Here is a 20,208-nt window from a genome sequence, read left to right as displayed (position 1 = left end):
AATTTGAAACTATTTTTTTCTTCATTCTCTCAACTGTTCAAGCAACAGCTACACAACATTGCTACTACAGCTCAGAGCAGATATTAAAAAGTCATAGATTCTGGAGCTAAAAACATTTTTAAAGAAATAAAATATATCTCAGGTGTAGCTGCTCTACAAGCAACAAAAGCACCCTACGAAAGAGGCGGGGCCCTGCTCAGAAGGTGACGGAGCACAGGAAAGGCAGCCACCACTAAACCAACTCTCACACCTTTCAGCAATTCCTGCTTCCCTGTTTTCAATCCTGAGGCAGTAATATAGCCAAGTTACCAACCTCCAACACCCATTATCAGTCACACACACTGCAGCAGCACACTGCCAGCAGTCCTAAGAACTGAACATTGTGTGAGAAATCACTGCAGAACTGTTTTCAGCAGTGAGGAAAATAGAAAACATGACACAACGCATGTCAAGTGTGCATCATACCTTAGTTCTCAGCGTGGAAAGTAGAAGATTGACAGTAGAAACTCTGTCTTCCTTTATTTCAGAGCGAAGAATAGTTGGAATGAAATCTAAGAGGACATTTCAAATGTTAAGTCAAAATGTGAAAGCTCTTTTCATACTAAAATACTTCAGGGAACTTCATACCCATTCCTCTTCCACGTCACATTACTTATCTTGCTGTTATATTCCAGGATGAACCAAAAGGCAATCAGAGTTCAGAAGGATGATGTGTCTGTGACTATGGTTATGAGCAAGTGATGCTGCCAAACCTACTCTCATCCTGACTGGCCAATTTGCCAACTTGCAGATTAACACTGCTATAGCATCTTTCAACTTCAAATACATTTTGGACCTCAAAATGCCATACTAAAATTCAAGTAATTTCATATTCCTCCCATTGAAGCACTTGTAATTGTTTCACTGAGTGATTCTCAAAATGTTTGGAGGTTCCATCTCCAAATGCATGCATCACCTTTTGGCTCACCTGTGCATGTCAAAGTTAGACAACTTTAGTTTATAGAGAACTTAGGGCTCTTACAGGGAAATGAAAGCCATCTGTACTGACTGGGCTGAGGTGTGCAATCCCCAGCCCGAAAGAACTAAACAACTGCCAGCACCTAAAGGAAATCAGCAGCCCTGGAGTAGCAGGAGCAAGAGAAGTAAATAATTACAGCCAGTTCTCAGTCCCCTGCCATTACTTGCTGCCAGCTAGTGGCTTAAGGACTTTTTTTAAACAGTATTCCTAGATCCCTTCTAAATTGTCTCATAGCTTTTCCAAGGGTCACAATTCACAGGGCAGAAAGGCAAAATTTTCTTTTCAAAAGAAACTTAACACAACACATCTACTGTTACTGTCTCATGAGCAAGGCTGGAGGCCATCAATTTTTTTTTTTTGTTTATTGACTCTATGACCTCTAAGTTTTATATTAGATTTACGGGGTTTTTTTATCTGTGTCAGCAAAAACTTTATTTTTGCAAAGTTTTAGCAGACAGCATATTGTTCTCAAGCAGAAGAGGCTTATTTACTACACTACCAAAGAAGTTTAAAGCTTTTCAGAAAATAAGATTAAAAATATATATTTTGCTTCTTTCTCATTAGTGCTCTCTACCTGGTTCACATTTTTAATTAGGTCATATTTATTATCACCTATAAATGACTGTGCCTTAGAAACAAAAACCCAACAAGCAATTATGAAGTACCTTTTAATTCCAGCACCTGTGCCAAGATTGCATTGTCACCAGCAATGAGAAAGGAGAGAGCAAACTGAATATAGGCCATGCGGACATCTGGTCTCCCCTGGAAACATAAAAATATAAATATAAAATTTAAAAATGTTGTTAGCACACAACTGCAGAACTGATACTGCAACTGCTGATTATCCCTAGAAGCACCATAAATGGCTACATGAAACAAATTCTATAAAAATGTTGCATGCAGCCAAAGACATACATTTACATGCAATACATCCACAGTGTATTCAGCTAAAAAACTTCTTGCATTAAACAGCTCACTTTTACATAAAAAGAAAAATGTACTAGTTCATGTGGTTTTCAATTCTTAGTGTATGAGACCAGGCCACAAACTTAAAGAAAAAGGAAACACTAACAGCCATTTCAGGCCAAACCCTGCATCACTGAACTTCCTCACTTATTCACTGCTTGGTCAGTTCACAAAAATGCCCATAAAAAGGGGCAAATATAAAACTACCAACTCAGGCACTCAGTGGAAGCAGTGAAAGCTTTATCTGTAACAGCACCATGGGATATGAACATTGAATCACAAAATGGTTTGAGTTGGAAGGGATCTTCAGGATCACCTCATTCCACGCCCTGCCATGGGCAGAGACACCTTCCACTATCCCAAGCCCTGTTGCTCCTAGCCCTGTCCAACCTGGCCTTGGACACTTCCAGGGACGAGGCAGCTGCTTCTCTGGGCAACCTGTGCTGGATAGCATCATGACTCTTATGGCCAAGAATCTCCTCCCAATATCTAACATAAATACACCCTCTTTCAAAGAGTCATTCGTCATTCTACCACTACACCCCCTGACAGAGCCCTGCCACGATTTACAATTTTTTTTAAACCTGCAGTGAAAAATTAAGCTGCATGTAAAGAAGCCTGAAAGAAGATTCTAAGCAAGCAAAAGATAAGGCAGCAGGGACTCACGAAAGGGTTGAAAGAAGAAATAAAGAGAAACAAACAAGATTTTGCTGTAAGCTTTGGGCCTGGTATTTTTGTGTTAAAAACTCGCCTCTGATAGCCAGCTGTGACATAATTTCACTGAAAGCTGTACAAGTCTAAGACCTTTTGGAGGCTAGTCTCCTTGTACCTTACTCATGTATTTAAGCAGCTTGTGGTCAAAAGACTACACCCAAGCATTTAAAATTAAAGGTGGAGGTACTACTGCAGACAACTCCTGCAGTGAGGTCAAAATCCACGGAATCTGACAATTCCGGAACTATAAAAGGTGGTTCCAGGGAAAAAGGGATGTGTTTGGTTTTTTGCCTTCCACTCGATACCTTTATAAAGTCTGAATTTTCACCTCAGATGGCACAAACCCAACATAAACGTACACATTCACTCTGCAAGTAATCTTTAAAATCCAGGAACAATATGTCAACATTGCAAACAATACTGGATTTATTATACACTTGCATTTGGAATGACACAAATATTCTTGTTCTAAAGCACTGGTTTGGGTCAATCCTGACTATTTTTAGCAAATAAGGGAGGGAACAAGAAATAGTTTCTTCTGGAAAAACAGGAGTGACTTTTTCTCTTCACTCACATATTCTTCTTAAGGATTTCCAGTTAGAGATTATTTAGAACTCTTGTTTATGTTTTCAAATGCAGTTACTCTGTATTAGTACTGGGCAATATCCCCTCTCCAACTTCCATTTATTTCAGTGGGACCAAACTGCAAAAAAAATTAGTAGTTTTCAGGAGTTTACTATCACTTTCACTCTGCTTTAGACATTAGCAGGGCAGTTCACAGAAACTGTACATTTTTATTTCTCCATAGCTTGTACCTTTGTGTATTCCGTAAAAGTACACTCCAGTTAGGCACAATCAACGACTTCAGCCTGACACAGCACAGGAAGTGAGAGTTAAGCTCTTGCAGATGAAAATACAGCAAACACTGGCAACAGCTTTTTTCTGAATAGATAGCTAAAAAAGCTGGCAGAGCCATGGCATAGCATGCCATAGCATGCAGCACCTTTATTTACCTGCTTACACCTTCTTTTCAACAATCCAGGCAGGTACTTGTTATTGAAATCAAAATGACTATATACGTCCCTTGCTGAATCCGGGCCCTGAGCCACCATCGCTGACAGCAGTGTGAGGCACCCTCGGCTCATCCTGAAAAAACAAAACAGAGGTAAACCTGCAGGATATTTCCAGGATGATGGTTATACAAACCGCCAAACCAAGAGATTAAAACTTAAAGAGAAAATAGAAGGGAAGTTAAACAATCAAAGTAATTATTTTAGGCAGTAATAACAGCAACTGGGAAAGAGGAGCGAGGGAAGGAAGGAGAAGGAAACGCCTTTTTATATTCTTCCCCAAAATTAAGCTGTAATGTGCGGCTGGATATTCCCTTTATAAAGTAGTTTAAAAGGGAGAAAGTGATGAAATGAACAACTTGAAGATACTTGTTCATGGCAGTGGAGTTGGACTAGACAACCCTTAATTATTCCATGATTCTATGAACTCCTAAATTCATAAAGGTCTGCCATTTATTTCAATGGGAATATATCAGGGCCACTACGCACAAGACTGCAAACCTCCTCCATTGTCTGAACAGCCACTACCATGAACAGATTTGTAACCTGTCCATCATGTTTCTGTCATGGACAATCTGTAAAAAGTCACATGATTCAAGCAGAGATCCCATCTAGACATACAGTAAAGAAAATACCTCTGCACATCAAAGAGGTTGCACAGAAAATGCAGAGCATCTCCCACCAGAAATCTGCAGCCTCCTCTGTGCAGGTTCTAGAAGTATTTCTCCAGAACCCGCAATCTTTAAACACTTAATCAGAAGTGCAGACCTTGCACAGCTTCAAAATTTGTTTCCAGTATACCTATTTGAGATTCTTTGTCCCGTTAAAATGCCTGCTGCAATAAGATCAACGGTGCAGTGCAGGAAGCACAGTTGTGTCTATGAACTGGGAAAGCACAGAAAGCTTTTTCACTTCTGCTTAAAGACTGAAAGATGAGTCACTGGCCTTGGGCAAGCCAATTTCAGTCTGTTTTTTTCTCTGCTTTCCTCTTCCTCCCAGGTTTGTACTGAAATGTTTGACATTTGCAACTTCTTTCCCCTATTCACATGAGCATGAGAAATTTTTTGGTCCAGACTAGATAACACAATTATTGAACAGCCTAAAATGACCTCAGACTTAAGAGACTGAAAAAATTACAGAAGAAAAGCCATTCTGAAAGAGAAAAATACATTATAAACATGGAAACTTGACTCCAAAAAACACAGGGAAATAAAGCACTCAAAAGCAGCTCTTTTTGCCATCACAGGAAGACTGCCCAGCCCTGTTCCACACAATACATTTCACCCACAAATCAAGCAGCATTAAAATAACAGGACTCAAGGTACCACCCACGTTAGCTCTCACTAGGACAGCCCCAACTGATGAAAACTACAGCTTCAGGAAAGTATCTTATAGCACTGGACTGTTTGATGTATCAGTTTCTACTTTGCAAAGATTTCCACAGGCAAGTATTTTATGGCAAGTGGAAAAGGATTATTAAATAAAGGTGGATTATTAGCAATAAGTCAAGATGAATTTTGTAACATCTAGTACAGTCCCTCCTGATCAATTGACAGAGATTCTCCACCAGAGCACAAGAAGACTTACCTGTGATTTTCAGAATACAAAGCAGCATAGACCAGTTTCATATAGGAATGAATCAACTTTTTGACAATGTTCATTCCCACAACAGAAAAATGTGAGAGGTCACTGGCTGTCCTCAGTAAAATAGCTTCTAGAGCTTGAAAGATTAACAGCATCTGTAGGATAAAAAAATTATGTTAATATCTGACAATATCAGGTAAGACCTGAAATTATTAGCTGAGCAAACAGTAATAACCACCATTAATAAAAAGAGTAACCCCACTCCAAGAGGAAAGCTTCCACATATGAAAGTGACATTAACTTCTAGATTCTCTCCCAAATGAATGCTTCCTCTTTGAAAAGACCACTTCTGAAAGCATGTAGTTTCAAGGAATCAACGTTTCAAGAGACAATTTCTCCTAAGTGAATAACGAAAAATTAAATGTGCTGCAGAAAAACATCAGGGCTGTTCCAATCTTGCAATTAATTCCTGCAAGAAGAATTCAGAATCCATACAGCACTGGGATTGTGCCCATTACAAACATCAGCCCCTCCTAGCAATAGGATATTGAGGAAAGGCTGACACTGAACATTACAGAGACAAAAATTATACTGAAAGGCAAAGAACAGCAAGTGATGGTTAAAAAAGCCACACAATACAATACTACATTGTAGCGGTAACATTGTAAGCATTGTAAACAATGCTACAGTGAAAGCAATACTACACTGCACCAGCATTCACAGTGAAAAGTTATTGAACTCTGTTCATTCTTCATATTCTGATGAGGATAAATTCTGTCCAACTAAAATAAGAAAAATTAAGTCAACTTCAGTACCAGTGGCTTCCTAGAAATACTGATGTATCAAGCAGATATCTAAAAACATTTACTTTCATTAGACTACTTTTGTTTTGCTTTCTTAACTGCTTCTGTTGATCCCCTTATTTCCTAAAGGCCTTTTGATAACTCGTAAAGAACCGTAACAGCTTGATTTGGACAGGACTATTGGTTGTGTGTGTCATTAAATCCAGGAACATCTATGAACAGAAAGGAGCATCTGCCACTTGGTAGGTGCTTCTGCCACTGCTACTTCCAGAAAAAAAGCAAAACAAAACAAAACAAAATAAAACAAAAATTTACAGTTATTTACATCACAAAGCACTATTTATTCATAGAACCACAGAATATCCTGAGCTGGAAGGGACCTACAAGGATCATCCAGTCCAACTCCTGGCCCTGCACAAACACTTGAACAATCCCACCCCGTGCCTGAGAGCATTGTCCAAACATGCCTGGAGTTCTGGCAGCCTTGGTGGCTGTGACTATTCCCTGGTGACCTTTTGTTGGTTCTTGTCCAGGTGGGATTGCTGCGATTGCAGCCGCCAGTTCCTGAATGACAGCCCCCATATCCAACTTACTTCACTTTCAGGCTTCCTTTCTCCATCCAGAAGCTTGAATATCTCAGCACACTCCATGGAAATTTTCACGTATCCCTCCACGACATCGTACACTTCGGGCGACGGCAGCGTCTTGGCGACGGACACGAAGGTCTCCAGCCCTGCAAAGCCACAGCGTCACCCGGGGCACCAGCGCCACGTGTGGGGCCCGCTCTGGGCCGTCCGCGGGCGGGGCCCTGAGGGGCCGGGCCGTGTCCATGTGCGGCATCCTCACCAGCAGCAGCATCCGTGCCACCCCCGCGACGTCCGCCGGGCCGGCCGCCTCAGCCCGGACCGGCCGCTTTGGACACTTCCAGGGATGAGGCAGCTCCTTCTCTGGGCAACCTGTGCTGTGCATCTCATGACCCTTCCTTATGGCCAAGAATCTCCTCCCAATACCTAACATAAATATACCCTCTTTCAAAGAGTCACCCCTCGTCCTACCACTACACTCCCTGACAGAGTCCTGCCACGATTTACAATTTTTTTTAAACCTGCAGTGAAAAATTAAGCTGCATGTAAAGAAGCCTGAAAGAAGATTCTAAGCAAGCAAAAGATAAGGCAGCAGGGACTCACGAAAGGGTTGAAAGAAGAAATAAAGAGAAACAAACAAGATTTTGCTGTAAGCTTTGGGCCTGGTATTTTTGTGTTAAAAACTCGCCTCTGATAGCCAGCTGTGACATAATTTCACTGAAAGCTGTACAAGTCTAAGACCTTTTGGAGGCTAGTCTCCTTGTACCTTACTCATGTATTTAAGCAGCTTGTGGTCAAAAGACTACACCCAAGCATTTAAAATTAAGGGTGGAGGTACTCCTGCAGACAACTCCAGAAGTGAGGTCAAAATCCATGGAATCTGACAATTCCGGAACTATAAAAGGTGGTTCCAGGGAAAAAGGGATGTGTTTGGTGTTTTGCCTTCTACTTGATTGCTCTATAAAGAAAAAGTCTGAATTTTCATCTCAGATGGCACAAACCCAACATAAACATACACATTCACTCTGCAAGTAATCTTTAAAATCCAGGAACAATATGTCAACATTGCAAACAATACTGGATTTATTACACACTTGTATTCAGAATGACAGAAATATTCTTGTTCCGAAGCACTGGTTTGGGTCAATCCTGACTATTTTTAGCAAATAAGGGAGGGAACAAGAAATAGTTTCTTCTGGAAAAACAGGAGTGACTTTTTCTCTTCACTCACATATTCTTCTTAAGGATTTCCAGTTAGAGATTATTTAGAACTCTTGTTTGTTTTCAAATGCAATTACTCTGTATTAGTACTGGGCAATATCCCCTCTCCAACTTCCATTTATTTCAGTGGGACCAAACTGCAAAAAAAATTACTAGTTTTCAGGAGTTTACTACCACTTTCACTCTGCTTTAGGCATTAGCAGGGCAGTTCACAGAAACCGTACATTTTTATTTCTCCATAGCTTGCCCACCCCCTGCCATGGCAGGGACGTCTTCCACTAGGCCATTTTGCTTCATTTTGCCCCGTCCAGTCTGGCCTTGGACTCTTCCAGGGACCCGGGGGCAGCCACAGCTTCTCTGGGCGGCCTGTGCCAGGGCCTCCCCACCCTCACAGCCGAGAATTCCTTCCCAGTATCCCAGTGCAGCAGTCTCTCATCCGTGGCTGCTTGCAAGGCCAAGCAGGTTTCTGTCATCCCAGTTTCCCCGTACTGCAGCCCCCTGCGATCCTGAACCAACACGTCGGAGTGGAAGGGGAAAGCACGGAGTGAAGGGAATCGGGTAGGGGAGAGAACTTGCTCAGATACTCCTCTCTTTCCAGGAAAGGGAAAGGCTTCGGCGTGACCTAACTGTGGCTTTCCAGTACCTGAAGGGGCCCACGGGAAAGATAGAGAGGGATTATTTATAAGGGAAGGAGTGACAGAGAAGGGGGAATGGCTTCCCACTGCCAGGGGGCAGGCTTAGATTAATTTACAGCTACACTGTTCCCTTGCTTTCAGCAAGAGTTATTCCAGGACAAGCACAGTGATAAGGAGGAATGAAAAAAGCCTTGTTCCAATATGCTGTTTCATGTGGAATGACAGCAGTTGAAACAGTAGTGGAAGATAGAGGAGATTATTTCGGTAAGAAAAAAATTAAAATAAAGATCTATCCAAATCCAAACCAGATTTTTTTTCATATGTGCAAGTAATAAAGGTAACATTAGTATCTTCCTGGGCCTTTTCAAACTGATTTTTGCTTTGTTTTGTTTTTTTAGCAAAATACAGTAAAAAAAAGTGATCCAGAAGAGGGCAACGTTCACAGCCACTCTGAGACCTAGGATGAGCAAATGCTTTCACATTGACAGAGGTTGCTGCGATGATTTGAGAACAGAGGATAGAACAAAATAAAAGAAGCTGAAGTTAGAAGAACAGAAAAGGGTAAAATAAAGGGAGTACATAAGACTGGGGGGGAAAAAAAAGGAAATGAGAAAGTATGAATTGCTATACACTAGGTACAAGGGATTTTTCAAGTAATTTATGAGAACACAGCTAAAAGCATCTTACTGCTGCTAGTGACATCATGCTCCAAGCTCTGCTAATAATTCCTATTTCTAGGAATACTTAAATTTAACTCACTACATTCCAACTATTTTTCTGCTTGTTTAGATGGCAGTTCCATTTGAAATTCGTCTCAGTATAGCAAATTCTATGCAAGGGTACAGATTTGTCAGTTCTTCCATAAAACATTTTTGGTGCTTCTTCTGGATGATGGGAATCCTTTGTTTCAGCCTTACAGTTTTCTTGAAACTTAAATTTATGCAGGTGTCCAAATACATTTGCAATTCCAGAAATTGATAGGCACATAATATGGAAGGTAAATAACATTCTCAAGAGGGAGTTGCTTTGTCATTGAGGGGATGAAAAGGAAAGCTAGAGCTAGAAAAAAAATGATGATTTAACACAGCTTTGAAAAGGCTCAAAGTACCCATACTGAGATCTTCAAGGTAAAAATCCTAGTTACCAGACTTACAAGCCTGATAGTTACCATCACACCATATTTCATAGTTCTAGTATTTTAAAATGTACTGCAGAATGGTACTGAAAATGATTTTAATTTCATTTCATTTCAAGTTCAATTATTCGCTCCCCTCACTGCCTGTGTAGCTGTTAGAGGCTTCCAAGCAGGCTGAGGAAGTGCTTTCACATCCAGCCAGGTCACTTCCATGTTCTGCTGGAGTTCACTTTGAAGCCCGTGTCCTTTTCTCTCTCTATTATATCTGACAGCTTTCCTCCCCTAAGTCTGTTTCTTGGCAAGCAGCATTTATGGAGGGCCAGTCGAAGACCTCAGGCTCAGACAAAATTCATCTGCTCTGTTGTGCTTATATGTGCAACAGACGGGAGCAGCGAATGAGTCAAGTAGCAACTTCTGAGCTGCCCGGTTTTCAGTAAATCAAAATATTCTTCTGTGGTTCTTGCCAGATGAACAGATCATCATATCCAAGTTACACACTGCCCCTCTGGCATTTTCAAGCCTGAAAAACAATTTCTGGTCCCTTGCATGAGCCTCATCTCTCTGCGTTGTTCAGGGAACAGTTCTAGACACAAGACTAATGGAGCCAAGTGATCCTTTCCTGCCTCAGTTACGACCTCTGAAACCTTTACTGCCCTGAACAATATGTAAACAGCCAAGCCCCAGCCCTGCAGTCCTGCTTACTTGCCTTTGCCTCCCAAACCTGAACCTTTTTCTTTGCTGTGGGATCCTCACTCATGCAGTCCTGAAGACAAAACTCTGATTTGGTAGATGAGGCTATTTGTAGTGCAAAGCTTCACTAAGGTTTCTCTTCTGATTTCAGCCTTAAACACTGCTGTCCTTCTCAGCCAGTCCCTCTCTACGGCCTTCAGTCGTAGATACTTGCTGTTCTATAGCTAATACTTGCCACCCCTCAGGATTAAATCTCTTGATATGCATTTACATCACTCCCTAACCATGTCCTCATGACCCTTCCCAAACTCACCCTGATCTCCAGGCCTACAACCTCTCCCTGCAGATGAGGGACTACCTCTGAGTAGGACTGCTGACAGACCTGTGCACGAGTCCAGCTATACAGCCCGTGCTAATCCCATCCCAAACCTGTCCTTTAAACCCACTGGTGTTTGGGTACTGCAGCCCCAGTTAAAGTAAACCCTGTGGTTGTTTCACTTCAGGGCCATCTGTGAGTTGAGATTCCCTACCCTACACTAGTAAGAAATGCATTCATTCTTAAAATAATTTTTTCATTTTATGTATAAATTAACCGTAGAAAGCATTCAAAGGGAATGGATTTAATCCAAAATCCCATCTCTAAAACTCTAGTTCTCAATGTTTGCTCTTAGTTTACACAATTATTCCACAGAAAAGTTTCCTTCAGTTTTTCCCAAAATTTCAAGTGTGGTACAGAGCTCTTTGTCAAATCTTCCTGCTTTCCAGCCTTTGACACCCTGAGGAATGGGATCACAGAAGGAGAGAGAGTAGATGCTGCCAAGAGATGGGATATCAGGACCACCTCCTCAGCACAGCCTCCTGAGAAGGGAATATTCCCAACACTATCACTTCTTTGTCATCACATGTCCCAATGCCCTGTGCCCAGTGCCCTGTGTCCCATGATCCTTGCTCTGATCAGCCCAGTGCTAGGTCATACACTTGGAGACACAGTCATTGCAGTACTTGAACTCCAGAAGTTTGGCATTGAGGAGTCCAGGTGACGTGCAAGGTCAGTGTATGGACTCAGAAGATGAGTGGGCTGGCAAGGCTGAAGTAAAACCACAGGTTTTTTTACTCTAGATGCTGTAAAACAAAATCACCTCTCCCCCTCTTCTCCCTCCTATTCCAATCCCATAGTTATTTCAGCTGGAGTGCAAGGAGTGCATTTTAGGCCTGACTAACGGCAATTTATCTTCCTCCCACAAGGAATCTCTAATACTAGAGCCTGTCGATATGGAAGGATCTGCCAACAAGGCACTATGAGCATCAGGGGTTTGTGTCAGAGCATGGTGCAAGTCTGGAACTGGGCTGCATGCCCAAGTGCTGAAGATGGGTGGAAAGATCAGCAAAGAAGGAAAAAGGACAGAAGAGTGGGGAGGTCATAGGCTGTGAAGAGCTAGAGGAGGCACATGCTGGAAGCATCTCTGAGTATCTACTGCAATACTCGGGGTATCTTCTGTGTACTGAAATCCTTCCCACCTTCTACACGTGGAATAATCCGTCATCCAGTCTGAGTTAGTTTGACATAGTCACTGAGTCACAGAATTTACCAGGGAGCCCTTGTAGTTCTGACGGGAAAAGCAGGCACTTACAAACACTGCAATAATTATTTTCAAATTTTGTTATTTGCTTTTAATTTCACAGTGCTCAGGTCGAATTAGCCTGAGGTCTGGATCTCAAAACTATCAGCTCTCATTGATTAGATATTGATATGGGCTACTCTTTTCTGCAACACTACCAGTTTTCCATGCCTTTACATATCTAACTTGAGAGACCCTGAAGCCTGATTTTTTCAAGGCTCTTTGAAAAGCCACAGTTTTTTCAGTGTTTTCACATTGATTCTGTGGCTTTAAAAAGCTTCAGTCTTGAATTTCAAGTACATAATCATTAGTCATTTTGGAAAATATTAGCTTAAATACTTGTTAAAGGGGAACAGTAACAACCAATCAAAGGCAGGCTTATAAAACCATAATAAAGCACTTTCACAAAGAAGTTGATTTCCAAGACCATGGTCCACTGAGTGACTCTGTCCTAATGTCCTTCCTAAACTGAGAGGCAAGACACATAGTCTTTCACAGTGTGTCTTTGAAGTATCATGTCAGGAAGTGACCAGGGATGATTTGGGTGCTTTAAGAAGGCAAGAACAACAAAGCCAGGACCTTTACCTTGGTGCATTTGTTCTGCCTCCACCTTAGGTCATGTTTTCTCTTGTTTCCAGCAGTAAGCTCTGTAAGATGGGACATGCCTCTTACTTCATGTCTATACAAGTGCCAGGTGCACTGCTAGAAAAAATAATCTGTGTACAGGAGAAGTGCCAGCAAGACTGGCAGCGTTCAGGAGGGTGAGGAGTGGGGACTTTCTGCTGCGCCTGGTGAGGAAATGGAGCGAAGTTTCATTCCAAATGAAACGTGAGGAGATTGCCTTTACAAACTTCACATGGGTCACATCTGTCTTGTGAAGAGGTCAGGGTCTCTGTGGTGGCTGTCTCTGAAGTGAGTCAAAAAACAGCAGAAAACAGCAAATATTTTCTCTCCTTCTAAACCTGATGTGTGGAGTACTGCACTCAGTATTCATTCAAATTTCTATTTACACACATGAGAGTGTTTCCTAACTCTGGCTGACTGAATTGGTCCTCTCAAGTTCAAATTACAGTACACTTGAAGATCTGGTTAGGTCTTATTATCCATAGTATTTTGTAAGAATTTACAGCATCCAAAACACATTTAGAATTAGAAAAAACTGTGGAACAAGCTTCTCTACAACTATTTTCAGCTTGTATCCATAGAAATAGAGGCTGGATTGGGAAAAACGCACTCTGTTATTTTAAATAATCACTATACAGTGATTACTGTAAAGTATGTGCTTTGTTTTAAGTGGTCTGACTCTCATTTCCATAGAAACAGACAGGATAGCAACCCACTTGTTTGAACTGTCCTGTAGATTCTGTCTGTGTCAGAATGCAGGAATATAAAACTTATTAAAATGTGGGAAAAGCCTGGGGATTTGTTCTTAATTTTTTTTTTTGTTTGGTTTAGTTTGGTTTTGTTTTAATCCTCAAAAGCCAAAAAGAACATTAGAGAACTTTTTGGAAACTTTATTCTGGGAGAATAAAATGAAAATTACAAATACCAGCTCTTAAAAAAATTATAGGGGAGAAAGCAGGAAGAAAAAGCAGTAGGGGGTATAGTGGTGAGAAGTGTACACACAGACGTGTGTGTGTGTGTGTGAAAAAGTATTTCTGAGATATTTTTCTGACAATTTTTGTTATTGTACAGTAGATCTAGTGATTTTTTCACTAATAGAAAAATTTAGGCCATCTAACTCAAATGTCTGTTTTATTTCACATTATTTTTTTCACATTCACTTTCTTTTATTTCACATTGTTTTCTTCTTAACTGACATACTAATTTTATTGGAATTTCCATACACTAAGTCATTATATGAATTTTGAATTGGCAGTTTGAATGAAGCTCAGGGAAAAATTAATAATATGGAGAAAAAGAAGTTAAGTGATCAGATTTTTGCTTTGCTTTTGCCAAGCTTCCATGTAACAACAGAAATCCTGCATTTCTGGCACTGTGAAATGATTTCTTTTCTCTGTAAGTCCAAAAGAGAGAAACTGTCTGAAGCAGATGTGATATCTCTCCTGAATTCTAACTTCTGCACTTTTGTGTGATTTTTTTCTTTGGGGGAAAAAATGGAATCTAATTCCTGTTGCTTGTGAGGAAAGGACAAGGCTGAGATTCTGTAATTCTACATGCTGAACATGTCTGGATTAGTTATATTGTCTTCCAGCAACTGAGGATTGCCAGCTTCTAGGAGCTGCATTCTGCACATCATGATAAACACTTTCTCCCTTCCTGCCTTTGTGTTTTACACTACTGTCTCCAAGTTTACTATTTAAGCACTACCCATCACAGGGAAAAGCAGAGATTTGGAAGACTACTTTTTGTATTTTAAGTTGCTTGCTTTTAGGTTCATTTTAAATAGCAAAGTAGCCTCCATTCAGAGGGAAAAGAAAAAAACCAAAACCTACCTATCTACCTATCTATCTATCTATCTATCTATCTATCTATGTACACAAACATAAATGCCATTCAGTCCTGTTAGCCACAGTGTCCATAAGTTTTCCTCGTTCACAGGAAGGCTTCCCTTGAAGGCAGATGTCTGCAAGCAAGAGGACCCAGCTGCCTCTTGTGCCGTCATTGAACCCTCACTGCTTCACCTCCCTGGAGGTTACCTACGTTTTGAACCTCTCCCAGTTCAGTCATTTCACTTGGAAACTGCCTTTGCTTTGGGTTATACCTGCAGAGTGCCAAAAGCATACCAGGCTCATTCCTGCTCTTTGGGATGGTCTTTTGCTTACAGCACCACCAGGCTAGAAAAAGCTATGTTACCTCACTGGGAAGAGAAGATTCACAAGTGCTCATCAGGCAACAGCCTTGGTAGACCTTCTGATTCAAAGCCTTTCAAGCACAAGTATGGGATACTTCCCAGTTACTTCTGCTGCTTTATATATTTTTATGCACTGATTGTCTACTTGTCACACATCTAGTGTCTGCTCAGTCACTCACAACAGGCTGAGTGGTCATTATTGACATCTGTTCCAGGGATTAATGAGCAGATGTGACAGAAGGAGGTGAAACACTTCCTGTTAGAGCTGTAGCAGGTGGCCTGAATATGAGATATCTCTCCGTTGGCTGCATAGGGAGTGGAGGTTTGGCATCCTGAAGCCACAGATGGTCTGACTGCACTCACCTGAAGTTATGGCAGATACGAGGTTACAGCAGCTAGGAGGTTGGGATAGACAGGTAAGTTCACTTTAATTATCTGAACATGTTTCCAGAGGATCCAAGTATGGCCTCTGAATGCTTCTTTGTAAAAATCTGTGCTGCTTGATCCCCAGCATTCATTTCTGCCTTTGGTGGGACTGACCTGAGAGCAATTGCAGGAAGTGTCAGACTGAATGATCAGGTAAGGCAAGATCAAGGGGAAAAAGGAGGGGAATAGGGGGAGACTCCCACAAGTCTCCTTCCAGTTCCCCAGTTGGAAGGCAGAGGGTAACTGGCTGAGTTCAGAGGCAAACACTGTCCTTATCTGAAACAGCCAGAAGCAAGGGCTTCACCTGCAGAGCTACTGTTCTCTCTCCCCATCTGTGTTTGCAGTTGCAGATGTTTCAGAGTGATTTTATACTGTTATTTCGGCACCTTTGATCCCATTTATCTGAGTTCAGTAACACTTGATGGAATGTCCCTGACCTCGGACAGGTTCATGTGAAACCTGTTTTGCTCTTAATCTGCCCAAGACTAAGGAAGCATAGGCTAATATATGTGTTACCCAGTTGTTTTTCTGTGTGTGAAGAGGAAGAAAAGTGGATTCAGATTCAAACGTGAAGACCAAGTTGGTCAAAGTTCAGTGTAACCTCTGAAAAGAGGTGCCAAACTTTGGAAATTCAAATCTGGATGTGTTCCAACTTCAGTTGGAACAGGAGGAGCGGAACAGATTTAACACAATTAATTTGGTTCCATCATCTTTCACCGACTCACTCGTGGGCTTTTTTTCAGGAGAAAGATCAGTGTGATCATGCATGGCAGGATGTAAACAGCTGGATATTCATGTTTATCCACAGCCCCAGGGAAAAAGATTCTTTCGTGCCCCATTTCCACTGTTGGTTCTAAGCTCTGTTTCCTGAGGACAGCTCTTACAGGAACTGGGAGCTGTCCTGATTTATTCCCTTGAGTCCCTGATACCTTAAAAGAAGCACCAAATTACATTGGATGGTAGTTTAGCAGGTAGTAATGACAATTTGTTTGAACTTCTCACTGGTTCACTTTTCTGTATCACAAAAGATTTCAGGGAACAACTTGAAGTCTCTCGAAGTAACTTCAATGTGTTTCCTCACTTCGCAGTGAAAGCTTTAAGCCAAGCCTACACACTTCAAACTCAAGGCACGCTGAACTAGAGTCGTCAAGCCCCGGGGCTGCGCTAAGGTGGTGTCAAGCACCGTCAGTGCGAGGAAATCGAGGTGGTCCTTCTGCAACATGGAAGAGTCAGCGCTGTTTGCCCACTGAAATCCCTCATCCAGAGATCCTGCCAGGCGTAGGTCGCAGCTGGGTTCCCTCAGAGACCCGTGAGCCGAGGGGTAAGGGCAGGAGCGGGGCTGGAGCGGCAGACTTGGCAAGGTCTGGCACGAGAGCCGAGGGCGTCTGGAGTAGGGAAAGCAGGGAAGTTGGGCTGCGGAGGACAGGGAGTGACGGGGAGCACCTTGCACCTGTCTCGGGAAAAACACAAGCAGGCAAATGTGGTCACGAGTCGCGGTGTAATGTGTGTATAAGTCCGTGACAGTCCTCCAACCATTGCCAAGCAAGAATGAGAGGAGAGACGGTGAAAATCCCCCCTCAGTGCCCCGAGGGGACCGGCCGCAGCCAGGGCAGGGGCCGCGGGCTCCCGGCCGGAGCGCCGCACGGAGCCGCGTATTCCCCGGAGCGCTCCGTGCTCCGTAACCCCTCTGCGGGGCCGTGTCCCGGGCCTGCACCCCGGGAGCGCGGGCCCGATGTGCCGTGAAGAAGGCAGGAAGGAGGAGAGGGTTAAGGGCTTCCAGAGGGGCCAGGTGGGAAGGGACACGAGGAGCTGGGCTGTCGCTGCGCGGTGGGAACGCTGGGCGTGGATCGGCCAGGGCCTGACCAAAAGTGCGTGGAAGTCCCTGGAAAGGTTCCCACTTTCTCCTGGAGACTTGGAGTCGGGCCCTGAGGGAGCGAACAAGTGCTGCACTTCTCTCTGCTGGGAGGGAAGCCTCGTAGCATGAGAGGAGTGGATGAGGGGAGTCCCTTCCCAGGGAGCAGAGGCATCAGCTGTCACCCAGGAATCACAGATCTCTGGGAAGGTGCTGCATCACTGCAAAGTGAAATGACTGCAGGAACTGGGAAAATATCCTTGTTTCCATCAAGATGAGGAAGCAATCACTAGTCTTTGTTTGTGAAAACTGCAATCTTGTAACTTTTCTAGTGCTCCAGGACATCCCACTGCTGTTAGAAAGTTATTTAGAAGAGTTGTTTCTCTCCTCTCTATGTGTCACAGGGAGCACAGCATATTCCTGGCAGTTGGAAGCTTAAGGAACTGCCTCTAGGTCAGAAAGCAAACCTTACCTGTATTGAATAGAGCAGAACTTCCCAAAAGCCAGTCGAGTGCACTGGAACAAAGTTAAGATATAATTAATAGCCAATATGTGTTGTTATGAATTTTAATATAGTTTGTGGTGATACAGTTCAATATGCTGGTCATGGTTCTCTAGAAACTACTTTCTCAGCAACAGAAAAATACAGTTTGTAATTTTTTTAATTGCATCTGGCTCCACAAGCCTGAAAATTTCTAAGCAAGCAGCCGTGAAATATAAAGACCAGAATTACGTACTTGGATAAGCTATATTTCTCATTTTAAATTCCTTTCACATGTAAAAGGTTTTTAAATGCTTGCTGTCTCATTCTTTGGTGGGTTTTTTTTGCTTAACTGCTGGTTTGGCATGTTAGTTTTGGAATCACATGGTGGTTCTCCACAATAACATAAAACAAATGTTCAAATTTTCCTTTTCAACTAGCCACTGAGTTAAAAATTATCCCTTTATGTAGGAAAGTTCCTCTCACAAAAGTCTGTTCATTTTTCAAATGATGTTATTTAGATAAGGTTATCCAAGATTAATTTCAGAAGTATAGCTGTCTTCAGTATTCATTGTGCACTGAGCTTTCCAAATAGGTAGAATGACCAGAGAAAACAGCTATCTCACCCCAGAGGTCAGTATTAAACATGACATGCAGACGTTTTAGTAAATAAAATGTAGAAAAGGAAAGCAGATTCCAGAATTCCTACCAGACTGGGAAGTTCCCAGGCCTGAACAAATTGTGCTCACATTGTAATTTTAACATGGAGATCTAATCCAGAATGACAGAAAATACCAAAATATTACTGTAACCTTTAAAAAAAATGCATGCAGAGCATAGGGAGAAGTTTTAGCTGCTTCAAAAGCAGTTGCTGTGGACCAGGAGTTGGCAGAGGTGAGATGATACCCTGCAGTGCCATCCCCAGGCTGTTTAATACAGCTCCACAACAGCAGCTTCAAGATGAGTTTGTGGAGTTGCTGATTTCCCTTATTTGCTCCCTCCCTCGGCAGGAACAGCAACTTGATTTTCCTAAACTGCTGAATATACATGGCCACAAACCTGGCCCGTTTCGAGTGCCTTGCAGCTGCCAAGTGCAATGAGGCCTCTACCCCAACAGCCCAAACTCTTTTCCTCTCTCCTCCTCTCCTCACCATTCTGACAGCTTTCCAGAGTTCCTACACTGTTGCCAGGTTCCAACACCTGCCTATGTAATCTCTGTTGTTCCCTTAATGTAAATCTTATTTGTGCCACCAGTTGCATCCTGCCCAGAGCCCATTTGTTCATCACCAGACCTCGCTGTTTGCTTGTAACAACCCAAAGATGCTCCCTCCTGGGATCCGTTTGATGCTCTGGAAAAGGGAGCAGGGAGCAGTGTATAGTGAAGGGTTATTATTACTAAGTTTGACTTGTACTTGGGGTCTGTATCCTTTCTACTACCTACAGCTGCAGGTTCTTGCTCTCATCTGTCTAGCTTTTAACTATGAGAAAACAAAATTGTCTAGTTCATTGGCTTTTCTTGTTTGTTTGGTGTTTTGTTTTTTTTTTTTTTAAGGGAGACATTTCTTCACTGTGCAATAATATTTTGTGGATTGGTATTTTCTAGGGGAGAAAAATGTTCTGAAATAAGACACCAGCAGCAGTTCAAAATTCAACTCTGTGAGAACAACTCAATAGTTTCTCTTGTTAGAAATAAGAGTTTATCTTATTTTGACACAATAGTTTCTCTTATGTTGACACAATAAGAATCTGCATAATCTATGTTTGTCTAGCAGCTTGAAGCAACAAACAAGAAATTTAAAGATTGGACTCGATAATCTTGCAGGTCTTTTCCAAACTTAATGATTCCACAAATCTATATTTATTGGTTCCATTAGTTACTGAAAGTGGAGACATGCTCTGAGGTCTGCAGTCCTCAGTGTGATTAATTTTTCAAAGTGAAATCCAAGTATTCCTGCCCAAATTTAAACTGAAACCTGAAGGTTTGGAAGAAGAGAGATTTAATCCACAGTGCTTTCCTTAGACCTTCATGAATATGAGAGTGATCCTACAACTACAGAATTTTCTTCCCCTCATGCCTGTTCTTCAAAACACACTTTTTAACTAAAATATTTTTTTATTTTCTCAGTTATCACTAGTAGCTTTCACATTTTGGATCTGGCCCCATTCCAGGGGGCTGCTGTGAATTTTGCTGGTTTTCCAGTCTCTGAACACCCTGGGCTCTCAGGACACCATCAGAAGAGCCATTTTTCAGGACATCAGGGCTTCATGACAGTCATTTCCTCACAACTCCTCTATGCTCAAGGACTGGTTCCCAAAACAGGCCAAACAAGGAGCTGGCAAACCCAGCAGACTTCTTTCCAGTATTTCACACTGTAGGTGTCCTGGTGCTATAGAAAGCCCAGCTTCTGAGAGAGAGCTGGCTTGGCTGGGGATGGTGGCATTCTGTGGGCACCTTCCCAAGGGCAGGGATCACTGCTCCTCACCTCCTCTCATCCCCTTGCTCTCCATGCTGGCAGTGGGAAGAGGCCTCAGCTCTCCATCCTGTCCCCACTCCTTCTCCCACCTTTTCCCTGTCTGCTGACAAAGTGACCTGAC

At 42.3% G+C, this 20,208-nt stretch overlaps 2 protein-coding genes across 3 annotated transcripts in view; one reads left to right on the top strand and one right to left on the bottom strand.

Moving 5' to 3' along the window:
• Positions 1-465: 465 nt before the first annotated feature.
• LOC121357340 (nucleolar pre-ribosomal-associated protein 1-like) lies at positions 466-8,257 on the bottom strand (the record flags this gene model as incomplete). The annotated part of the gene is made up of 6 exons (XM_041474518.1): positions 8,212-8,257; positions 6,749-6,888; positions 5,356-5,507; positions 3,712-3,844; positions 1,684-1,780; positions 466-551 (listed from the first exon to the last, which is right to left on the bottom strand). Coding segments are annotated over exons 1-6 (654 nt in total), but the record flags the coding sequence as incomplete, so codon positions are not given.
• Positions 8,258-15,410: 7,153 nt separating this feature from the next.
• Positions 15,411-20,208, top strand: part of EVA1C (eva-1 homolog C) — a 33,499-nt gene continuing 28,701 nt past the window's right edge. For both annotated transcript variants that reach the window (XM_041474520.1, XM_041474519.1), the window contains exons 1-2: positions 15,411-15,433; positions 16,369-16,601. In XM_041474520.1, coding sequence (XP_041330454.1) covers positions 15,426-15,433; positions 16,369-16,601 — 241 coding nt within the window. In that variant the 5' untranslated portion in view covers positions 15,411-15,425. The remainder of the gene's footprint in view (positions 15,434-16,368; positions 16,602-20,208) is intronic.

Source organism: Pyrgilauda ruficollis, unplaced genomic scaffold (genome assembly GCF_017590135.1).
Source record: "Pyrgilauda ruficollis isolate IOZ18807 unplaced genomic scaffold, ASM1759013v1 scaffold327, whole genome shotgun sequence".
Taxonomy (NCBI): Eukaryota; Metazoa; Chordata; class Aves; order Passeriformes; family Passeridae; genus Pyrgilauda; species Pyrgilauda ruficollis.
Note: the sequence above shows the minus strand (reverse complement) of the source record. Positions and strands in the feature narration are given on the sequence as shown.